The 22,884-nt window shown below is 28.0% G+C and overlaps 1 protein-coding gene across 24 annotated transcripts in view; it reads right to left on the bottom strand.

Annotated features, from left to right (window-relative positions):
* LOC105160036 (putative lysine-specific demethylase SE14) overlaps positions 1 to 22,807 on the bottom strand; it is a 33,255-nt gene extending 10,448 nt beyond the window's left edge. Inside the window, exons 1-15 of one of the 24 annotated variants that reach the window (XR_016065226.1) lie at positions 22,466 to 22,765; positions 20,785 to 22,387; positions 20,471 to 20,670; positions 19,606 to 19,662; positions 19,250 to 19,366; positions 17,293 to 17,381; positions 17,071 to 17,145; positions 15,176 to 15,257; positions 14,823 to 14,951; positions 14,311 to 14,377; positions 14,055 to 14,187; positions 12,451 to 12,565; positions 12,161 to 12,234; positions 11,907 to 11,963; positions 1,213 to 1,426 (exon numbers count right to left, since the gene is read on the bottom strand). Coding sequence is in view for 10 of the 24 variants with exons in the window: in XM_088879783.1 (XP_088735909.1) it covers positions 12,451 to 12,565; positions 14,055 to 14,187; positions 14,311 to 14,377; positions 17,071 to 17,162; positions 17,292 to 17,307 (423 nt within the window). In the remaining 14 variants the exon portion in view is untranslated. Of the gene's footprint in view, positions 1 to 1,210; positions 1,427 to 11,730; positions 11,964 to 12,160; positions 12,235 to 12,450; positions 12,566 to 14,054; positions 14,188 to 14,310; positions 14,378 to 14,822; positions 14,963 to 15,175; positions 15,258 to 17,070; positions 17,214 to 17,291; positions 17,382 to 17,577; positions 17,668 to 19,249; positions 19,367 to 19,605; positions 19,668 to 20,470; positions 20,671 to 20,784; positions 22,388 to 22,465 lie in introns of those variants that run through there. The other 23 variants (XM_088879790.1, XR_016065225.1, XM_088879792.1 and 20 more) reach the window with 23 other exon arrangements.
* Between the last annotated feature and the right edge of the window lie 77 nt (positions 22,808 to 22,884).

Below are 22,884 nucleotides of genomic sequence, written 5' to 3' on the forward strand. Positions count from 1 at the left end.
TATTTTAAATGGCCATTCATGTAAGTCAATATTATTATTTTAATTATAGATTATAATTGATTTTATTACTTCAAGTACAAATAATTATAATTTTAAACATTAATTTATTATCTATGTAAAAACAAAATTTTCTTAGAAAAAATATTTTTAAAAACTAAATTTATTTATTAAATTTTGGTCAAGTTTTTTAAAAACAAAAACTACCTCAGCTAAATTATATGTAAATTTAGTATTAATTTATATTTATGTAAATTAAAATCTCTAATTTTATTTAAAAAATGGATATAATTTATTATAATTATATCTTTTATAAATTTATAAAAGATATAATTATATCTATAAAATACAAAATTTATTAATTCTAAAATTAACTACAAAAGAGAAAAAAAAACATGATTGAAATCCTTCTAAAAATAAAATATCAAAGTAAAATAAATTTACAATTAATTTTAAATAAGTAAAATAAATTTATAATTAATTTTAAAGAAAAATAAAGATGAGATGTACAAATTAATTGTTTCTATCTTATATTCTATTAATGAATTTCTTTATATATTTGTAATTAACTCCTAATTATGTTTTAGATTACAATTAGCATATCATCTCTCTTTGTTCTCTTTCGTAAAAGCATGATTATTATATATTTTAATTTTATATGTACCAACAATAATAATATTCAAAATAAAATTAATTCAATATAAAATTAATTAAGATAACATTATTGTGTTAAATTTTAGTTTAATAATGTTTTATATTATTTCTATTTGAAAATGTATTACTTCAAATCTTATAAATTTAATATTCACCTTGAGATATTTGTTTTAGACGTGATACTTTGTTGTATTATAAAAATGTGAAAGATATATTTTATATTTCTTTCTTATGTCACGGATAAGTAATTTTGTAATTAATTTATTTACATAGGTTAATTGAGATAAAATTATAATAGAATAATTTATCATATTTCATGTTACTTTTTTTTTTAACAATACCTTTTTTCATATTATACTAGATTATTAAATTATATGTAGTAATTTAATTAAATTTATGTTCAAATTATAGTTGGATTTCAACTTAGATGTTTTATGATAATAGGATTCTAACAGTTTATACTTATATTATATTATATAATTATATTTATTCTCATTATTTAGAATTTATTGGTTCTAGAAGTTTAACCTCTTCCATCAAGTATTAGACATGTCAAATTTTGTTCCTTGCCCATCAATCAATTCTTCATTTGTAAACAGGTACTACATATTGCTCGAGGATAATGTCAAATCATGCATCAGATCGACAACACATCAGACAGGAGGAGCACAGGAGGTACGCTCTATTGGCATTCCTTTACTCCTTTCAAAAATAAATGTGAATTGCTGCTCGTTGTATGGACTGTATTGTATAGCATTTCGTAGGTGTAGGTGTCCTGTCAGGCAAAATACAATAGGCCTTGTTTCTATTGGGAATGAGAATGATCTGATAATTGATTTCAAAGATCTAGAGTATATTTAATGCATTTAACAAGGACTTTTTATTTGTTGTATCGATCTTTTTGCAGTTCAATTTTCTCGTTTTTCGTTAATCATCATGTAAAGCTTATGAATGCAAAGTCGAGTCGGCTCGACTCATCTGCCACCCCTAGCTCAAACTCATAATTCAAAACAGGATAAATGAGCTTGACCTCAGCCAGCTCGTCGAGCTCGAGCTCAAAGTTCCTGAGTCGAGCTCGACAAAAATGGTCGAGCTCGACTCGTTGACAGGCCTAGTTTGATCCTTTTAATTTTGTTGAGAGATAATAAATATAGAATTGGTGAGTTCTTTTAATTTCGTTGATTTTTTTTAGTTTTCCCATCTTCCATGATAGAGGCTATTTTTAGCAAAGTTATTGTCAAGTAAATAATACAGTGTGAATGTAAAAAATAATTAGTAGAAAAAATGAGATTACTTTTTTATCATTCCAATTTATTTATAAAAAATATATAATAATATTAATCTCACTCCAAGATATGTAGATTGTATTTTATATTTATAAGTACAAAAATATATATAAAAATATTAAATCAGTGATAAAACTAAAAATTTGTCATTTTTATTTGCTAAGGTCAGCATTTTATGTTTAAACCATGCACATAATCAAATGTAAATGGAAAATTTATAAGATAACCTATTACCCAAGGAACAAGTTCTTTTCCCCCATAAAAAAAAAATAGCACCAAAATATTCTTGAAATTATTTATTTTAAACACATAAATTTAAAATAAAACTACTAGAATTCAAGGTAAATTTTTACTTGAAATTGAGTTATTATTTTCCTTGAAAACATTTCAATGAATTTTTTACCATATATAATAGTTAAAAAATTATGATTTTTCAAAATAAAAAATTAGAGAAATTTTATAATTTTAGTTAATTAATTATTAATATATCAGCAACTATTTAAAATTGAATTATTAATTGATTTGAAATTATTTTAATAAATATTTACCACAAATTCTAATAAATAAAATTAATTTTCTAAAAATAAAATGAGAGAACTTTTATCTTCAATGGAATCAAAAATCAAAATTAATTTTTATTTTTTAATATATTTTGACCACATTATAATTTTTAAATGTAAAAATTTTATTTTAATATAAATAATAAATTAATTTATAAATTTCTAATATAATACAAATAATATTAAATATAATAAAAATTAAAATTTATAAAATTAGAAAACTAATCCATCCCTCTCATATTTATTTCTATTTAAAATAAACTATAAATTTGTTTGTTTTTATGGTAATATTTTTTCAGACTTACACTTTGACACTACTAAATTTTATCTGATATAACTATGTTTTTATAATCCAAATAATTATTACATTTTTGTGTTTATGATTATAATGTTTAATTATCAGGACCACTATCTAGATATTCAAATAAAATATTATTTTAATCCAATTTTATAATGTTTATATGTTACACGACGATTAGCCCTTAAAAATTAAATAGTAATTAACCATATAATAATAAGCAACATTTAACTTAAAAATGAGAAAAACATTGTCTTCCAAAAAGTTCTAAAATTACAGACACCATTCAGACCACTATCTAGATATTCAAATAAAATATTATTTTAATCCAATTTTATAATGTTTATATGTTACACGACGATTAGCCCTTAAAAATTAAATAGTAATTAACCATATAATAATAAGCAACATTTAACTTAAAAATGAGAAAAACATTGTCTTCCAAAAAGTTCTAAAATTACAGACACCATTCAGACTTTCACGCTTAATCCGTTAGGAGTTATCCAAAAATATTGATAAAATTTTAATTTTACACTTATAAAAATAAAATATATAATATGAACCTCATTCTATATATATATATATGCCTAAAAATGTTAATTGAGTGACGTAATTCTAATTTTTAAGATCAGTTCTAAGGTCAGCATTTTATGTCCAAAATTCTAATTTTACATTAAAATTATAAATATACATAAAAGTATATAAACACAAATATGATATACAATTACAGATATACTAATCATATGGACTATATATTTTTTTGTACAATAAATTCAATTTTTTTCTTTTTTTAAATTACCTAATAAAGCGAATAAATATCTATCTAATAATATGAAATGATTATAATGATAATTCATAAATAATATAACAAATATAATTATAAAAGGCATGTAGATTCTTTAAAAGTTCTATTATCATTTAATTTTAAGTTTAATTTTGTACATAAATTATTTTTAATTTTAAATAATTAATTTTATTTTTTAGAGTACATAAAGTGAAAAAGAAAAAGAAAAATTAAGTTAGATATGCGATCCCATCCTTGGGTTTTGTTATACTGTTTTTCCCCCCACTAATATTTGAAAAATCTCCCAAGTTTGGATATACCATCAATTTTGAAATAAATTCATATAATATTCATCAATACCGCGATGTAGGTCTTGAATAATCCTTTGCTAGTATACTTTGTTTTTAAAAGAATTTCATAAGCTATATTTTTTCTTTAGTAGTTAACTTAGCATTGTTTTAAATTTCATATTTGTGGATATAATTATGTGTTTTATAATCATCTATTTATAAATTTAATATTAACAGTGTGAAAAAGATAATATACATATAAGATGTTTATTATATTTTTTAGTTTATGAAGATAATGTTTAAGTTATTCAAACAAAATATTATTTTTGTGTTCAAGACATTTATACAAGAAAAAAAAAAGGACAAAAAAAAAAATCTACAGAACACTTAACGGCAGGATTATAAATTTATTTTACTTTTCTACTTTGTTTTTAAAAGATTTTCATAAACCATATTAAAATTTAGCATTGTTAAATTTCAGATTTTTTGGATATAATTATGTGTTTTATAATCATCTATTTATAGACTTATATTAACAGTGTCAAAAAATAATATACATATAAAATGATGTTTAATTTTATAATCATCTATTTATAGCTATATACACAATATGTTAAAGAAATTAAAGAGAAAAAAAAAAAAAAGAGGGGGCAAAAGAAGTTCCATAAAAAATTTAAGTAACACCCAATACTTTATTTATATTAATATAGATAACAAAGTAAAGTAATTATAACTACAAAGTCGTAAAAATAATTTTGAGTTACTTCTTTATATTATTTTTTAAATTTAAATTATTATTTATTTCAAAAATATATTAATAAATTGTGACCACAAATTACATTAAAGAAGATTTATTTTTTTAGATTACAAATTTAGAGAACTTCTATTTTTATATATAAATAAAAAATTGTTTAATAAATAACTTCTAAAACAAAATTATATATTTAGTTAACATAATGTTTTTAATAAACTTGACCAGAATTAAAATAAATAAATATAGTTTTTAAAAAGAATTTCTCTTTGGAATTTTATTTTAATATAAATAATAAGTTAATTTTTTAAAATTGTTATTTGTGTTTTGACGCAATACAAATTAAATTAAATTTGAATCAAAATTAAAATTAAAATAATAATATTGACTTTAAATGCCCATTCAGAATACTATCGTTGTTGGGGCTATAAAAAGTTTCAAAGTATTATATCCATGATTTATCATAGTAGGGGCGGTGTTGAGAGATAATAAATATAAAAAAAATCAATTTCTCTATTTTTTTCTAGTTATTTCAAATTCAATAGAGGTATTCTTAGTAAATATTAAAAAAATAATTAGTAAAGAAAAATACTAATAAAAATATAAAAGAACAATGGTTTTAATTTTGAACCATAAATATTATTTATTATGTGCACATAAGAACAACGTGCAACAATAACTAATAAAATAATTAAATTAATAATATGATTATAATTATAAATTTAACAAAATTAATTAATATCCACAAAATAAATAGGAATATATAAGCATAAGATTAAAGAAATTAGGAATAATTAGAATACATTCAAATCTACTCATAAAAACAATAAGTGACCATTAAATCTAAATATAATGACAAAATAAGTACAGAATAACTTATCCACCTTAACGTTTCAAATAATATAATGTAATATAATTAATAAAAGATAATTGAGAAATGGTTAATCTAAGATTAATTATATTTATATCGCTTTTAAAAATGGGAATTACACTTTTTGTCAAAAATAAAATTCTAATTTGACCCTTTTTGTTAAGGATTGGATGAAAAATATCGACGATAGCAAAAAAGTTTGTAGCTTATACACGGAATTCAATATGTTCACCACAACAATGAATTTTCATTAAATATTTTAATATATTTTGACGACATTATAATTTTTAAATGTAAAAATTTTATTTGAATATAAATAATAAATTAATTTATAAATTTCTAATATAATACAAATAACATTAAATATAATAAAAATTAAAATTCATAAAATTAGAAAGCTAATCTATCCCTCTCATCTTTATTTCTATTCAAAATAAATTATAAATTTGTTTGTTTCTATGGTCATGTTTTTTCACACTTACACTTTGACATTACTAAATTTTATCAGATATAGCTATGTTTTTATAATCCAAATAATTATTATGTTTTTGTGTTTACGCTTATAATATTTAATTATCAGGACCACTATCTAGATATTCAAACAAAATATTATTTTAATCCAATTTTATAATATTTACTAATGTACACGACGACTAGTTCTTAAAAATTAAACAGTAATTAACCACATAATAATAAGCAATACTAACTTAAAAATGAAATATTACACTTTTTTCCAAAAAGTTCTAAAATTACACACACCATTCAAACTTTCACGCTTAATCCGTTAGGAATTGTCCAAAAATATTGATAAAATTTTAAGTTTACACTTATAAAAATAAAAATATATAATATAAACCTCATTCTATATATATATATACATAAAAATGTTAATTGAGTGACGTATTTCTATTTTTAACAGCAGTTTTAAGGTCAACATTTTATGTCCATACTCCTAATTTAACATGAAAATTATAAATATACATAAAAATATATAAACACAATATGATATATAATCACATATATACTAATCATATGGACTATTTATTTTTTTTGTACAATAAATTCAATTTTCTTCATTTTTTTATTACCTAATAAAGCGAATAAATATCTATCTAATAATATGAAATAATTATAAATGGTAATTCATAGATAATATGACAAATATAATTACAAAAGGCATGTAGATTCTTTAAAAGTCCTATTATTACTTAATTTTAAGTTTAATTTTGTACAAAAATTATTCTTAATTCTAAATAATTAATTTTATTTTTCTGAATACATAAAGTGAAAAAAAAAAAGAAAATTAAATTAGGTATGCGGCCCCTCCTTAGGTTTTGTTATACTATTTTTTTTCACCCTAATATTTGAAAAATCTCCCAAATTTGGCTAATCATCAATTTTGAAATAAAGTCATATAATATTCATCAATACCTTGATGTAGGTCCTGAATAATCCTTTGCTGGTATACTTTGTTTTTAAAAGAATTTCATAAGCTATATTTTTTCTTTAGTAGCTAACTTAGCATTATTTTAAATTTCATATTTGTGGATATAATTATGTGTTTTAATAATCTATTTATAAATTTAATATTAACAGTGTGAAACAGATAATATACAAACAAAATATTATTTTTGAGTTCAAGACATTTATACAAGAAAATAAAAACAAAGGAGATGAAAAAAATCTACAAAAAATTTAACGGTAGGACTTAACTAAGTAGCAAAACACCCAATACCAAATCATCCCATTTTCAAATTATTCATATTAATATAAATAATAAAGTAACTATAAACTACAAAGATGATTTTTAGTTACTTCTTCTTATTATTTTTTTGAATTTAATTATTATTTGTTTTGAAAGTATCTTAATAAATTATTATACATAAATAATAAATTTTTTTAATAAATATGTACCACAAATTATAATAAATAACTTTTTAAAATAAAATTATAAAATTTTAGTTAACATAATTTTTTTTAATAAACTCGTCCAAAATTATAATAAATAAATTTAGTTTTTAAAAATATTTTTTCTTAAGAGTTTTATTTTAATATAAATAATAAGTTAATTTTTTAAAATTATTATTTATGTTCGACATAATACAAAATAAAATAAGTTATAATGAAAATTTGAAATCAAAATAGTAATATTGACTAACATAAATGCCCATTCAGAATACTATTAATATTGGAGTTGTAAAAAAATCAGAAGTATTATATCCATGATTTTATCATAGTAGGGGGAGCGATGAGAAATAATAAATATAAAATTTCAATTTCTCTGATTTTTCATATTTGATAGAGGCATTTTTAGTAAATATTAAAAACTAATTAGTAAAGAAAAACATTAATAAAAAGATAAAGAACAATGATTTTAATTGTTTGTTGAACTATAACTATTATTTGCTATGTGCGCATAAGAAAAACATGCAATAATTACTAATTAATAAAATAATTAAATTAACAAAATTAATTAATACCTACAATATAAATAAGAATATATAAGCATAATATTAAAAAAATTAAGAATAATTAGACCACATCTACAAGAGATCTACTCATAAAAATAGGTAAGTGACCATTAAATATAATGACAAAATAAGGGACAAATAACTTATCCACCTCACATTTTAAATAATATAATATGATACAATTAATAGAAGAGAACTGAGAAATGATTAATCTAGGGTTAATTATACTTATATTGCTTGGGAATTACACTTTTTTTTGGGGAAAAAAATATTCTAAAATTACACGTATAGAAAATTCACTATTTTCATCTACCCTCTCTGTTAAGGATTGAACGAAAAATTTTGACAATAGCATAAAAGTACACAAATTTTTAATTATTACCCCCTCAATCGATATTTGTATGTAATATTTTTGTACTTATAAGAAGATATATATAATAATATTAACTCCACTCCATATACATAACCTATATTCATAAAAAATATACATGAAAATATTAAATGAGTACCAAAATTCAAATTTTATGTAATTCTTGTTTTCTAAATCATATTGGAAAAAGGTAAAATATAAATGGAGAATTTTGATAGAACATATAAGTGTAATTTCATAATTTAATAATATACAAGTAAAATTAATTTTTAAGACCACTGCTTAGCCAAATAAATATTCTTTTTGCCCATAATTTAATAAAAAACTAAAAACCATGGAATATTCTTTCTCATATTTTCAAATTATTTATTTTAATATGAAATAAATAAACTTTTAAATAGAATGTGAGATAAAACTTTTACTTGAATTAAATTATTATTCAAAATATTTTAATGAACTTTGACAATTAAGAAATAAAAAATTAGAGAACTTGTAATTTTAATAATATTTACAAAAAATTCTAATAAATAAAATAGGAATTTTAATTTCAAATAAATTAAAAATTAATTTCAAGTAAATAGATAAATGTGCGAGTTTTTATGTATTGGGAAACATCAAAAGCAAGAAATTCGATATGTTCGTAATGTTTAGTTATACACATATATAAACTTTGACCATATATTATAATTTTTAAATAAATTGAAGTTTTATCTTAATATAAATAATAAATTATTTTTTTAATTTTGATATTATTCAAAACTAAAATTTAAAGTAATAATATTAGCTTACATATAAAATTAGAAAACTGATTTATCCATCTAATTTTTTTTCTACTAAAAATTAACACAAATTATTACTGTTTAAATAACTATCACATAATAAATCAACAAAATCAATTAAAAGGGAAATGACAAAACTAGGAACAACTAACTTTGAAATTATTAAGTATGATCATATAGACGATTTATTTAATTTTGTACAATAAATTCGATCTTCATCTTTTTTTTATCCCCTAATAAAGGGAATAAACATATAATAATATGAAGAGTATGATTATAATAGTAATTCATAAAAATATAATTATATAATACCAAATAAAAGAATATATATAATTATATAGTATAATAAGTAGTATACAATTTTAGTACATAAATTATTATTAATTCTAATTAATTATTTTTTGAGTACAGAAAGTGAAAAAAGGAAAAGAAAAAAATTAATGATGCGACCTATTTTGCTTTTTTAGCCACTATGATTTTCATTTCTAATGATTTATATTTAATTATAGAATAACATTAGAAACCAAAAGCAAATAAATATAGGAACTAAACGTGAAATAATTTTTTTAAAAAACCTATCTTAAATTTATTTTTTTTAGAGTACAAAGTAAAAATAAATGCCACGGTCACTTGGTCCAAAATATTTACAAACAAAATTGTTTTTGGCTTTTTTTTTATTTTATTTTTCACAAACTACTATATTTTACCTAATATGATTTTTGATCTCTAATATTTACAAATTCTTATGGATTTGGTCAAATTTCAAATATTAAAACTCAAAATCATTAAACCATAAATAATGATAACAAATATATGCCTATAGAGAATTGATATACTGCATTAAAATATTTGGTCTACTAAATAATTTTTCCAGCAATATGAAATTTAATTTCTATATCATTAAATTTTTAATTGATCTCTAAATTAAATAATCAATTAAAATTTTAATTTGTAATACTCCAATTCGCCACACAGCACTATTAGTCAATTTTTAAAGTATTAACTAGTAATTATATGTGTGTAATATGCCTATATATACTGTGTTAAAATATTTGGTCTACTAAATATTTAACTATAAATTAACAAAATTAATTAAAGAAATAGCTAATTTGTCATTAAAACTTTATTAACAATAAGCAACTAACTTGATATGATTAACGAATAAATTTAGGATTAATTTAAAAATAAAAAATTACATTCCTCCAAAAATTACATTAACTGCTGAAACTTTCATCGTTTTAGGCTTAACCCTTTTTCGTTAGGAATTGGTCCAAAAATATTGATAAGAAATTTTAAACTTATAAAAATAAAAATATAATAATATTAACATCAATCTACATATATATGACATATCCTCAAAAAAATTAATTAAAAATATTAATTAAATGAAGTAATTCTAATTTTCACTATCAGTTATAAGACCATCATTTTATATCCTAACTCTTAACCCTACATGAAAATTATAAATACAATTTTATTTGATTATAATTATAAATACAATAAATTCAATTATAATTACAAATATAATAACCATATGTACTATTTATTTATTTTGTACATTTTTTATTGCCTAGTAAAATAAATATCTATCTAATAATATGAAATAATTATAAAGGTAAGTCATAAATAATATGACAAATATAATTATATAAGGCATGTATCTTTCTTTAAAAGTCCTATTATACGACAACACTAAGAACCAATTTGCCCTACATAGAGAATAAAACAAAAAGGGACTAGAAATATAATTTACCCTATAATAATACGAAAATATGATTAGTAATATATAATAAATCACGAAATACTAACGTAATTGTACGCAATTTATGTACAATTAATTCAATTTTCTTATTCAAAGTATGCAAATAAATATTTTTTTGTTTTATAGTAAACTATATATAATATAAAAAAATATAATTGTATAATATAATATGCATGTAAACAATTTCTTTAAAAATAATTTTTCTAAAGTACGAAAAGTGCAAACAATTGCCTTCGTCGTGTGGTTCCATTATGTAAATATTACTTTTGGTTTATTTAGCCATTGATGTGACTTTTTTATCTTTAACGTTTACAAATTCTTACCAATTTGGTTAAATTTCAAACCAAATCTGTAAAAATTTATAAACATTAAAATTCAAAATCAGCAAACCATAAATAATGACAACAAATTTAATTATATATATATATATATATATATGCGTGTCTGTGTGTAGCAAGCCTATAGATAATTGATGTCTTACTACTAAACATGTATACTGCATTAAAATATTTGGTCTACTTAATAGTTCTTCTACAAATATGTTATTTAATTTCTATATCATTAAATTCTTAATTGGTCTTTAAATTAAATAATCAATTAAAATTTTAATTTGTGAATTTTAAAATATTTTTTCCCACAATACGACAAATAAAATAAAAATTTAATTAATAAGTAAAACCAATATAAAATAAATGAAATAATTATGACTATCTCATTACAGATAATTTTTAATATATAATAAATCATAAATAATTATTATTATGCAATATAATTTGCATATAAACCATTTCCATTGGAATCCAATTATTAGATAACATCCAAGTTAGAATCCAACTACTAACTTGATTTTACATAAATGCAAATCATGAACAAATTTATAATATACACAATAACTTAATATGCTTTTGATTTACAATTATATATATTATTAGATTATACTATAATAAAAGTGTGAACACCACTTATGTATTATTTCAATTATATTCCCTTTTAAATAATAAATGAGAGTGTATGAGGATGGATCTATTCTCACCTTTTTCGCCGGAAGGTTTTGTTCAACAATTGTATTCATCCCCCGACGATTCTTATCCTGTCAAAGAGTTGTAAAAGTGAGGAGGAAGTTACTTCAACATGAGTCCAAGCACGCAAGCAAGAGCATAATCTCTACCACGGTCAGATTAACTTTACAAGAGTTTTACAATATGTTGGTTGACAATGGCCTATTGATGAAAAGATGGTTTATTATATACATTTATCACAAACGTTAAAATTCCTTAATTGGTGTACCTCCTAGATTCACAAGACGAGCTCACTGTTCCAAACTCTTATGTGCACTTATATCTGCATAGCCAGCTGAGTAGCTGCAGAGATAATAGTTTCAAAATCTAAGCCACAGCCCAAAAATATAGTTTAACATAGAAAGTGGTATGAGATTACGTAAATGGTCCACCAGTCAATGCAAATTTCACAAACTATAAAATATTGTCTATAGTTTTGCCATTACCGAAACCACAAACAGAAGAAAATCTCAGAGTTAAACTCATTTAGATAGCATCCTAGCCCACAGAATATATTACCTAGAAGGGAGACGGCTTGGGGAACAAAAGGAGTATCCATTGTTTCCCTCTGAGCAGACTTTCAAATCTGCCTGAAAGTTTTCCGCAAGTTTGGCGGTGTAATTTTCTTCGTTGCCTGCAGGGAAAAGGATGGAGATTAGACCATCCAGCATGGATCAGAGATTGGTGCAGAAAAATGTTCAAACATCATTTTATGACCCCATAAATTTTAAACAAAAAAACTACAAAGTCTATTTGCATTGTTTGAGTTTCAAGAGATTGCAAGATTTCTAGGACACCACAATTGCAGGCAATCATGACACATAAATTGGTTAAAATAGGCAGAATAGATGAAATACGACAAAAACACAACTGCCGGATCAACTGTTAAGCAAAAAGAAAAAATGACAATGACTTCAACTTGATATTATGTTTCACTAGCTTGCTTAAGTTTAGCTGATGTATCCTTCACCTTCACCAACTGTCCAATATGTAGCTGAGTTTTAAACCTGGATTGAGTAAAACCAGCATAAAACCTCCAACAATTTTTATAACAAGATGATGAGCATCTGCCTATAGAAATTGAATAATGTATTGAAGATCCCCAAGATCCGCAAAGAGCTACAGTAGTTCAACACAAGTCAGCATAAAGTACAGATGACATGATGGAAACAGGAAGCACAGAGTTCATAGTGATCCAGATTGGCATCACAGTACCATTCTGGATGATACAGGTATAGACAAAGGGATACCAGTTCAAGGCCTAAACCCTAATGAACTCCAATTCTCAAATCGAACAGCCTGCTTAATTATTTCAAAGTTTCAGATCTAGACCTATTAACAAGTTGCATATTTCAGAGAGCAAATACAATAGAAGGGTTTTGGGGGTAACTGATCATAAACCAATCTTGAGTAGCATAATCATTCATGATACATGTACTCACAGAGCTTCACAACTCAGCAGGGCTCATCACTTTCAATCTTACCCAAACTGATTAAAAAGACGGAAAATCACCAATAGTGTCTACATAAGACCTAATTCTATAGGGTATCCAAAATATAGCATCAAAAATCCCATCCCACAACAACAAACCAGAGACTCTTACTCATCGTCCAAATAGTTAGATGCCAAAATCCTAGAGATTGCAATTGCATGCTCATGTACATAAGTTTAACAATTTACATAGCAACAGGCATATCATGATTCGAGAAAGGAATAGTAAAAGCATATGCGGACAGTATGTCTACTGTTGTAGGCAATTTTAGTATATTGCCATTATTTGTACTAAAAAAATCAAAATCATCAATCATCCTCTAAAATGCTCTAATATTTTATGACTTAGAGATATCCACCAAATTACCTTCACTCAGCTCCAACTAACATGAATCATTCTACAGCGCGACACTGTAATTAGCATTCCAATTGTGACCAAAAGTCATATATTACATAAATGAAGCTATTATTTGCATATATTTCAATTTTAAATGATAATTATTATCTTACCGTAGGTTTTTGCACAGGGGCATAACAAGAAAAGGAATGCCGGTAGAATACTAAGTTTTCAAGAGACCACTTCTGAGTGATACAAGAAGAGGTTCACACACAAGGACAAAAGAAAACAAACCTAGAAAATAACGAGACTGCAAGATCATATGATAACTGGAAGCGAGACACCATTGGAGAACACCTAATAGCTTCTCTTGCAACACTCGACAATTCAATACTAGCAATATCAACAGCATCTCCACAATAATATCCTAAAACAATAAGATCGAATAAACAGAATAAGCACTTTAATTGTCAGATATTGATATTAAATAACTTCTCTAGATAGATCAACATAAATATTGATAGGAATTAAGCCAATACAAGTGACTTACCAGGACTGAACCCCGAGTGATGAGCTCTTGGGAAGTGACAATAAATTCTCGAGCTTTTTGCACCAGTCTAAGTCAAGAAAAACATAGATTTAAGAGATTGACTTACAATGCAACCAAAGATGAAATTACTAAAGATGCAGAACAACAAAAATCAACATAGACCTAATATTAACAAATGATGGTGACTAATTGTATGTGTTGATTTTCAATGGATAAGAAAATCCCTAGCAGAATGCTAAGTCCTCAAAGGTACCTAAAAGATTGTTATAGTACTTATGTTCCATATATTCTTCTCATGATGTAATCTCTTTTTCATTTAAAACACCTTGCTGCGAGAGCATAACTCAATACCACCCAATATACATTTTTGAGTATGGACTTGAATTTTACTCCTTCAACACTTCAAGAGCATAAACAGATAAATGCAGGAGAGCACCAACACACCTAGGCCCTCAAAAGAATAGCTCGCACTACCAATGAACTAATGAATGGGTTCTGCATAAGCAACTTACAACTGTAGGGGACAAATGATAAACATGATATGATAGCACATAAATAGTCACTTGCACCACGGAACACCAGCACTAAGAAGCACATCCAGGGACATCATCTAGTGTTCTCACCAAGTGTAGCAAATGTAACTGAAAGATATCTGATGAACTTCATTAGAAGAGTTTAAAAGAAAGATGGAAGACAAAAAAGAAATCTGATTTTATTTTCAATTATTAGTTAACAATGATTCCCAACCTCACATACTTGGATAAACAACATTCATGGGCCAGTAAAGATTAGAAGTGAAAAATTTATAATACTTGTCTATATGCAGCATGGTAGACTTCTTTAACTCTTACATGCAAGTACATACATTTTCCTTTTAAGGGGCGGCCATGTAAGATGCACCACTGCTATATACTGAACTTGCACCCTCACCTTGCTGGGATGACAATCTAAAGGGAATAATTCATAAGATTAAAGAAAACTATAATAATATAGAACTTAAATATTGTTACAAGGCCAGAATCTATCTCCTCCTCCCAACCAAAAATAGTAGTCATATAAGAAAGGCATGCCTAAAGTAGACAATTTTACACACAAAGATTTTCAGCACCAAGAAATGTTACAATTTTTTAATAAATCAATAAAGAAAAGAAAGGACTACCGCAAAGTCTTTAAAGTTATTGCCTCCAACAGAACGAAATACTATGTGCACATAATCTCAAAACACAAACGCCGCAATACGTTATGCAAATGCTAACTTATCATAACGAGGGTAAGAGGCCAATCACATCACAACACTTCATTTTGCCAAGTATAGAGGAGGACAATCAAGCTTCCACAAAATCTATGGATTTCTAAATGTTATCATCCTCGATGCTAACACAATAACCTTTATCTCCTTACATCTACCTAGTCGGGACGGATTTCGCTTTTCTTTCTTTTCTTTGGTCACTAATGAATTTTTTTTCTTTTTTCTTCCCCTTTTGTTTTTGTCACGTCTTTTATTTGCTTTTTTTTCCTTTGTTTTTGCCCGTGACTTGTGTTCTTTAGGCCGTTTTCCGGTCTTTTGACGCGAATGACAACACTTATGGTGAAGGCACCCGGTTACTCAACCAAAAAACGTTGCATTCTAGCCTTTTGATGCGAATGACAACACTTGTGGTGAAGGCACCCGGTTACTCAACCAAAACACGTTTTACCTAAAGTGCTTTCCATACTCATAGCTCTAGCCACCGTTTTATGTGAATAACAACATTTGTGATGAAGTTCCCAGTTACTAAGTGACCTAAACCAACGGAGTAGATATAATTTCCTTTTTCTTACTTTTCTTTCTTTCTTTCTTTTTTTCTTTCCGGGAGGGGAAGGGCCTTTGAATTTTTCAAAATGTATGCATGTCCCATGTTAGGGATATAAGGATCAATCGGGTAGAGTTTTAGCAAACAAATATGATCTCACAAGAATCCTAAGATTTAGTAGAAGCAAAGATATTCCAACTCTCTTTCAAAGCAATTCAAAATGCATGAAATTATGCCTCAACAACTCCACAGTTAATCAAAGCAACAATCACATAACGCTAGTGCACATTCATGTCTCAATCTTATGACTTCCTAAATCACATTTATTTGTCAAATTACTAAAAAATAATATAAACGAAAGTAGTTTGATAGTAACTGACAAAAGAAAACAAAACAAAAGTAGTTTGATAGGATAATAAAAGATAAATAAAAACTTAAAAAGAAGTTACCCTCTGGTTCTTACGTGTTAATTAACACTACATATATGTCAAGGAATTCTTTACTTTTGAAATGGTTTTATCTCGTTTGGAAGGTGAATTGGGCTGTTCAAATCAAAATTAGAAATATGAGAAGTTTCATGTAATTTCAATTGAACCAAGAGTCTAATCCTAAAATGCTAAACAATTATTGACATCCCGTCAACAAAATATGTCTCACAGAGCTTGATGTACACCACAAAGAACAATACACATCGTTTACTTGAATGAGATAACATAAAAGCACAACCAAATAAAAAAGGATGAGAAACACCCACACCACGGTAGTAAAGTAATTGAAAACCACTAAAAAAGGCATCCAAGACTATTTATCAAAAGAACAAACTTGCCATAGATAAAAAGAAAATCACGACCCCATAATGTAGATGATAAATATCAAGAACTCAAGATAATAATTGCAAACATATAAAGGAAACATGCTTGATGGATGAAATGAAGGGTGGAAGCGAAGAAAATGATCAACTTTTTACCACCATTATCACTTTGCAAAGATTTCTAGTTTTTGTGTCATTGTTTTCAAATACCCTCTTTGCCACCTCATACACCTTCCATTTGCGTCCAGCATGCATGAAGACAAAAGAAAAACCGATAAGTTTGGAATTCGACAACCAAACTGCATGTTCACAAGAGGAATTAGTGTATTGTGCATCATTCGCCATTGTTGAATAAAACAAATTACAAATAGAACTTACTTCTAAAGCCTTCATGACTCCTCAAGCTCTACCGCCTTCTTGGACCATTCCTCCGAACCTTCCTTAAACGAGTGTACAAGCTTGGTTACCTATGTGGTCCAGAAACATTGAAACACAAAGACGCTGTCAAATGCATTAGATGTGGCAAATGTCTGCACATATATATGAACTACCAATGCATTGGTTTAAAAGATAAGTAGTTGTTAAAATGAAGCCTTAACCAACCATCAATCATGAACTTATAAGGCCATCAAATAACTAAGAACAACATGAATCATTACATACATACAAACACAGCCAAAAGTGACACTCTTATAAACAAGACCGTCGTGCTTTGTTATGTTGATCGCCAGCATGGTAAATCCTCAAAGGTACCTGAAAGATTTTGACAATACTTATTTTCCATATATTCTCCTCCCAATGTCTTTGTGCTACTAGTGCTTAACTTAATACCACCCAATCTCCATGCCCAAATATTATACTCCTTCAACCGTTGAACAACATTAAAAAGATAAACGTAGGAGGAGGACCAGCCCACCCATCCACTCAAAAGAACAGCTAGCACTACCAATGCACTAATGAATTGGTTTGCAATAAGTTTCAGATCTATTAACAAGTTGCATATTTTCAAGAGCAAATACAATAAAAGGGTTTTGGGGGTAGCTGCCAATTTACAAGTTGTAGCTAGAAACAATGTATGCAAACCAAGAGCATGGAGAGAATGTTCACCTGCAAACCTTTGGTAAAAGGCAAACACTAACCTTAAAAGTGTGATTCAATTATTAGCTAAGACAGCTCTTGAATGCATCAGAATTTTGATGATCTATAAAGCTAATTGAAGTTTTTTCCTCTTTTCCTTTGTTCTAATCATAATCTATTAGTTTTTCCTTGTATTTTACATCTCTTCGCAGGGAAAGTTTACACAATTTCTATACTACACAAAAGCTTAAGCTAAACTCATTAACTAAGTACTATTCCAACTTTCTTCAAATACATGCAGCATATACCATTCCTCAGGTGAATGAGATTTTTTTATATTTTATCCTTTCGAAATTATTCATCACCAAGTTATTTTTAAATACTGAAATTAAGTAAAGCATTTTGATACCTCCAAAAATGAGCTAAGTTAAGAAAAATTATCACGCGCTTATCTCAAAGTTGGAGTTTAAATGGTGAACTTTATTGTTTATTGGTATCATGTTTGTAACTATAGGTTATTATTTTAGGTTTACACATTCTCATTGCAGTATTTTGAAGTGGTGATATCAGGTTCTGGACTGATAAAAGTGAACTATAGATGTTGTGGCCCTAAATCCATAGTTATAAGCACATGTAATGCTCATATGCAGTTATCGCAATATCATAATGTATGTTATTAAGGTTACCCCCTACCATACACTAAGCTTCAATCAACTTAGAGAGTTCAAAATGGAAAAAATTTGTGCAAGTGAACCGGAAAATTGACCACTCATAAAGTTGCAGTGTTTACAGTAGCATTAGATTATTTACACAAATTGGGTCCTTAAGTTTCAGCTGCTGCACTTTTGTGTTCACAGCAAAGCTTCTACATTTGGCTGTGAATTATTAATCGCTTGCATTTAACAGAGTAATGGGTTGATTGTGCATACAAAAACTTCACATCAGTATCTGTAGTCTTTAAGAATAGCAGTTGAAATTAGTGTCAGAATCTCACTTTTAGAAGGAAAAACGAAAAATGGAAATCAGAAAAACACTTTAGCCTTAAGAGTAAGAGACAAAGCAATGAGCAACTATACAAATGCAGATAAATTTACCTCTGAAAATTTAGAATAACATGAACAAACAATTAGCTAAAGAAAAAGGACATAATTCAAACCACATCCACATAATCTACATCAAGAAAACAAGTGACTTTAACATGTCAAAATGTAATTCCACCATACAAAACCATGCATATACTGGAAAACTAGATACCTACTTTCACCGTGTCATCTGCCAAATGAACCTCTGCGACATCACAGAACTTCCCAGTGATATATGAGGAAGAATACTTGCCATCTGCAGTCCCATATTCACCCAAGATCCAACAAATTACCTGCAACATAAAACAAGTAAAGAAAGCAATGAATCAACACAGCAAGCAAGCGAGGGAACCTCTCTGGGGGGAATAGAGAGAGAGAGAGAGAGAGAGAGAGAGCAAATCAGAAAGAAAGAATAAGTAAAGCCAAATATAGTAACTGAAAATGGGGCGACATAAGAAAAGGGATGGGAACTGGCCTGACAGAACCTACATCTAAAAATAATAAAAGGTATCCTAGATGTGCTATAACATACTTGAAGAAAGGCAGATGAAAGTTTTAGCTCTCCCATGATTTGAAGATACGACTCCACCTGCACTTAACAGATTACGCCACATTCTTATTAGAATTGCTAAAAAGAGCACAACCATCCACTCAAAAGAACAGCTAGTGCTACCAATGAACAAATGAATTGGTTCGCAATAAGTTTCAAATCTATTAACAAGTTGCATATTTTCGAGAGCAAATACAATAAAAGGGTTTTGGGGGTAGCTGATCATAAAATCAATCTTGAGTAGCATAATCATTCATGATACATGTACTCATAGAGCTCCACAACTCAGTACATTACCAAATGAAATAATATTTGAGCAGAAGCTCATCAGCTTCAATATTATCCAAACGGACTAAATACTGGAATATCACGAATAACGTCTACATAAGACCAAACTGTACAGAAAATCCTAAAATTAGTATCTAACATCCCATCCCACATGACGTACCAGAGAAGCTTACTCATTAGATGCCAAAATCCAAGAGATTGCAACTACATGCTCATGTACACAAGTCCAACATTTTACATAGCAATAGGCATATCATGATTTGAGAAAGGAATAGTAAAGGCATATGCGGACAGTATGTCTACTGTTGTAGGCAATTTTAGTATATAGCCATATTGCACTCAGAGAATCAAAATCATCAATCGTCCTCTAAAATGCTCTGATACGTTATGACTTAGATATCCACCAAATTACTTACATTTAGCTCTAACTAGCATGCATCATTCCACAGCACAACAGAGCTTGTAGCATTCCAATTTGTGATTAAAAAAATCATATATTACATAAATGAAGCTATTATTTGCATATATCTCAACTTTAATGTCATAATCATTATCTTACCAGAGGATTTCTGCACAGGGGCGTGATATCCATGGGCAAAAACCCATATGATGTCGCGGCGTGGTGAAAGTCAGACCTGAATCTGGATCATTGGATTGGGCCAAGAAGGATTGTTCAAACAGCAGTAACATTTCGCAATACCATAATTTGAGGCCTCCTTCTCGCACTGTCTCTCCCTCTTGCTTTTCTTGGTTTTCTTTCTTTTGGATGAGAAATGAACACAAGAAAAAAGAAATGAAGGTGAGAGGGTTTCACCATGTGAGTGTGGGTGGGGTTTGATGGTGGGGAGAAAACGGTAGTTTAAGGGTTTTTACCGATGGGGTTTTTCTTTCTTGGATTTGTACCCACATCCGCCGGTGCTTCTTCCGTGGGTGCTGCCGTGCAACGGGACACCATCACATTTGACGCCTTGAGTTGGCCATACCACCAAGAACTTCACCTGCTTTTCTTGACTTTTTTCCTCGGAGAAGTGAACAGAGTAGAAGTGAAAAAGCTGAAAAATGCACTTCATGAGGCGTAACGTCCCCCTGAGCAATCTAAAAAAAGGCCAAATCCTAAGACTCTAAGACTGCGGATGTCCATCATCTGTCGATGAAGGCTGAGTGATTGGCCATGTAGAACGGTTGAGTGGCCGAAGTGCACGTCAAGGGGGCCGAGTACGCGAGCAGCCCTTGACACCGGGTAACATAGCGCGGAGCAAAAGGTGTCAAGAGGCCCATCTGACCCTTAACCTTTTCTTTGGGGGTGGGTATTGTATTAGTCAACTCTTGCCTTTAGGATCCCTAGTGGACGTGGAGCTAGTCCGGGTCGAGGGAGGACTTTTCAGTAGGATGCGCTTGGCACCAGGGGTTTTCTCCATTTTAATGGCTTGTTTTGAAGGAGCTTCTAAAACATCTTTCTTGTAAAAATCAGGTACTAACCCACATAAATACCTATTTGAAAATTTCCTTTTCAAACAAGAAAAATAGCAGATGAAAGGCTGCAAGTAGTTATCTCAGTAGTAGGCTCTATATCCGTCTCTTTTGGGCTCTGCCCAAAGAGGAAGAATAACATGGTATACTAGCTTTGGGGGGCTAAAAGGAAAGACATGCAAGTCATCCAACAAGGTTTGGAAAGCAGCAGGCCAATTACAGACATAGTACTTGAGTTGTTCAGTGGTGGCTAAATCCACATAGGAAGGAACCTCTAGGATATGGGGAAAGAAATGGAGAAAAAGTGACGTATCCACCCCTTCATATAGGACTCAGTGGGAAGAAATCGAGTGTTCCCTCGAGTAGTGGAGCAAAATATGCCACTTTCTTAAGCATGAAAAATGAATGGAATTGAGCAACAAGAGGGGTTTCCCCTAAGTTTCTCACCAAAATGTAGAACCTAGACATCAAGCTAAAGAATATGGGGACCAATTAATTTATGCAAACATTAAACTGACTGGCGAAATCAACAAAAAAAACTTTGGAAATGGAAAGTGTAAACCAACTTCCAGCTAGACCAAATAGAAACAAGTTAGGAGGAAAGTTGGGGCAATCATCAAAAGCAGAGACCTGAATCGCAAACACATTAGGTATCCCATACTTTTCCCTAGTGATCACCTTGTCTTTTTCAGTGAAGTGGGAACGATAAATCCTAAAAACTCAACCTTGATCTTACTAGCCTATCTTCTACCTTTTTCCTTACAATTCCATTCTGCCTCGCTCTCACCTCCATGGTGTGAGGCAGAGTTGGAGGCTGTAGGGCGTTCTCCCTTCTCTCTAGAAGAACCCACCAAATCTATAATCACATTTTCCACAGCCTTTCATCCACACTAACAGTAGTCATGACTGCAAAATAAAAAAGCGGAATGTAGGGGAATCTTACCCAAGCACAAGTGGTAAATGAGCAAAGAGTAATTGGCAAGGAACCTTAGAAAAAATTGAAAACCTGTAATAGAAAATTTTCAAAATCTTGGTGAGGATTTGTTCTTGAAGAAATAAAGAAGGAGAAAAGGAAAAAACTTACCCAAATGCAATGAGCACATGAAACGACAAAAGAAAATAAACTACGTTAAATATGGAGCGCTCCAACAGTCCCATCCGTGAGGACGTGGCGTTCCCCTCTCCTATATGTTGCTACACCACTAATCGCGGTGCGCATGCTTTTTGCACACAGCTAAGTCTGTCCATCTCCTCTGTCTTTAACAGTCATCATGAATAAGTTTTTGCAGATGTGTACAAATCTCTATCAATCCACATGTGTAAGTTGCCTTCAACCGAAGGGCTCTTCTTCAAATAGCACAAAAGGAAAGTAAAAAAAGCATCCCAACATTAACGTAGATGGGAAAAATCTTTTTTGCAGGACTATTTCTTTCTACTCCAGCAGTCCAACACCAAATCTTGTACTTCTGGGGTAGGGAAGAGTGATAGTGTCCCCTCAAATAT

Source organism: Sesamum indicum, linkage group LG4 (genome assembly GCF_026168435.1).
Source record: "Sesamum indicum cultivar Baizhima isolate 11 linkage group LG4, ASM2616843v1, whole genome shotgun sequence".
NCBI lineage: Eukaryota > Viridiplantae > Streptophyta > Magnoliopsida > Lamiales > Pedaliaceae > Sesamum > Sesamum indicum.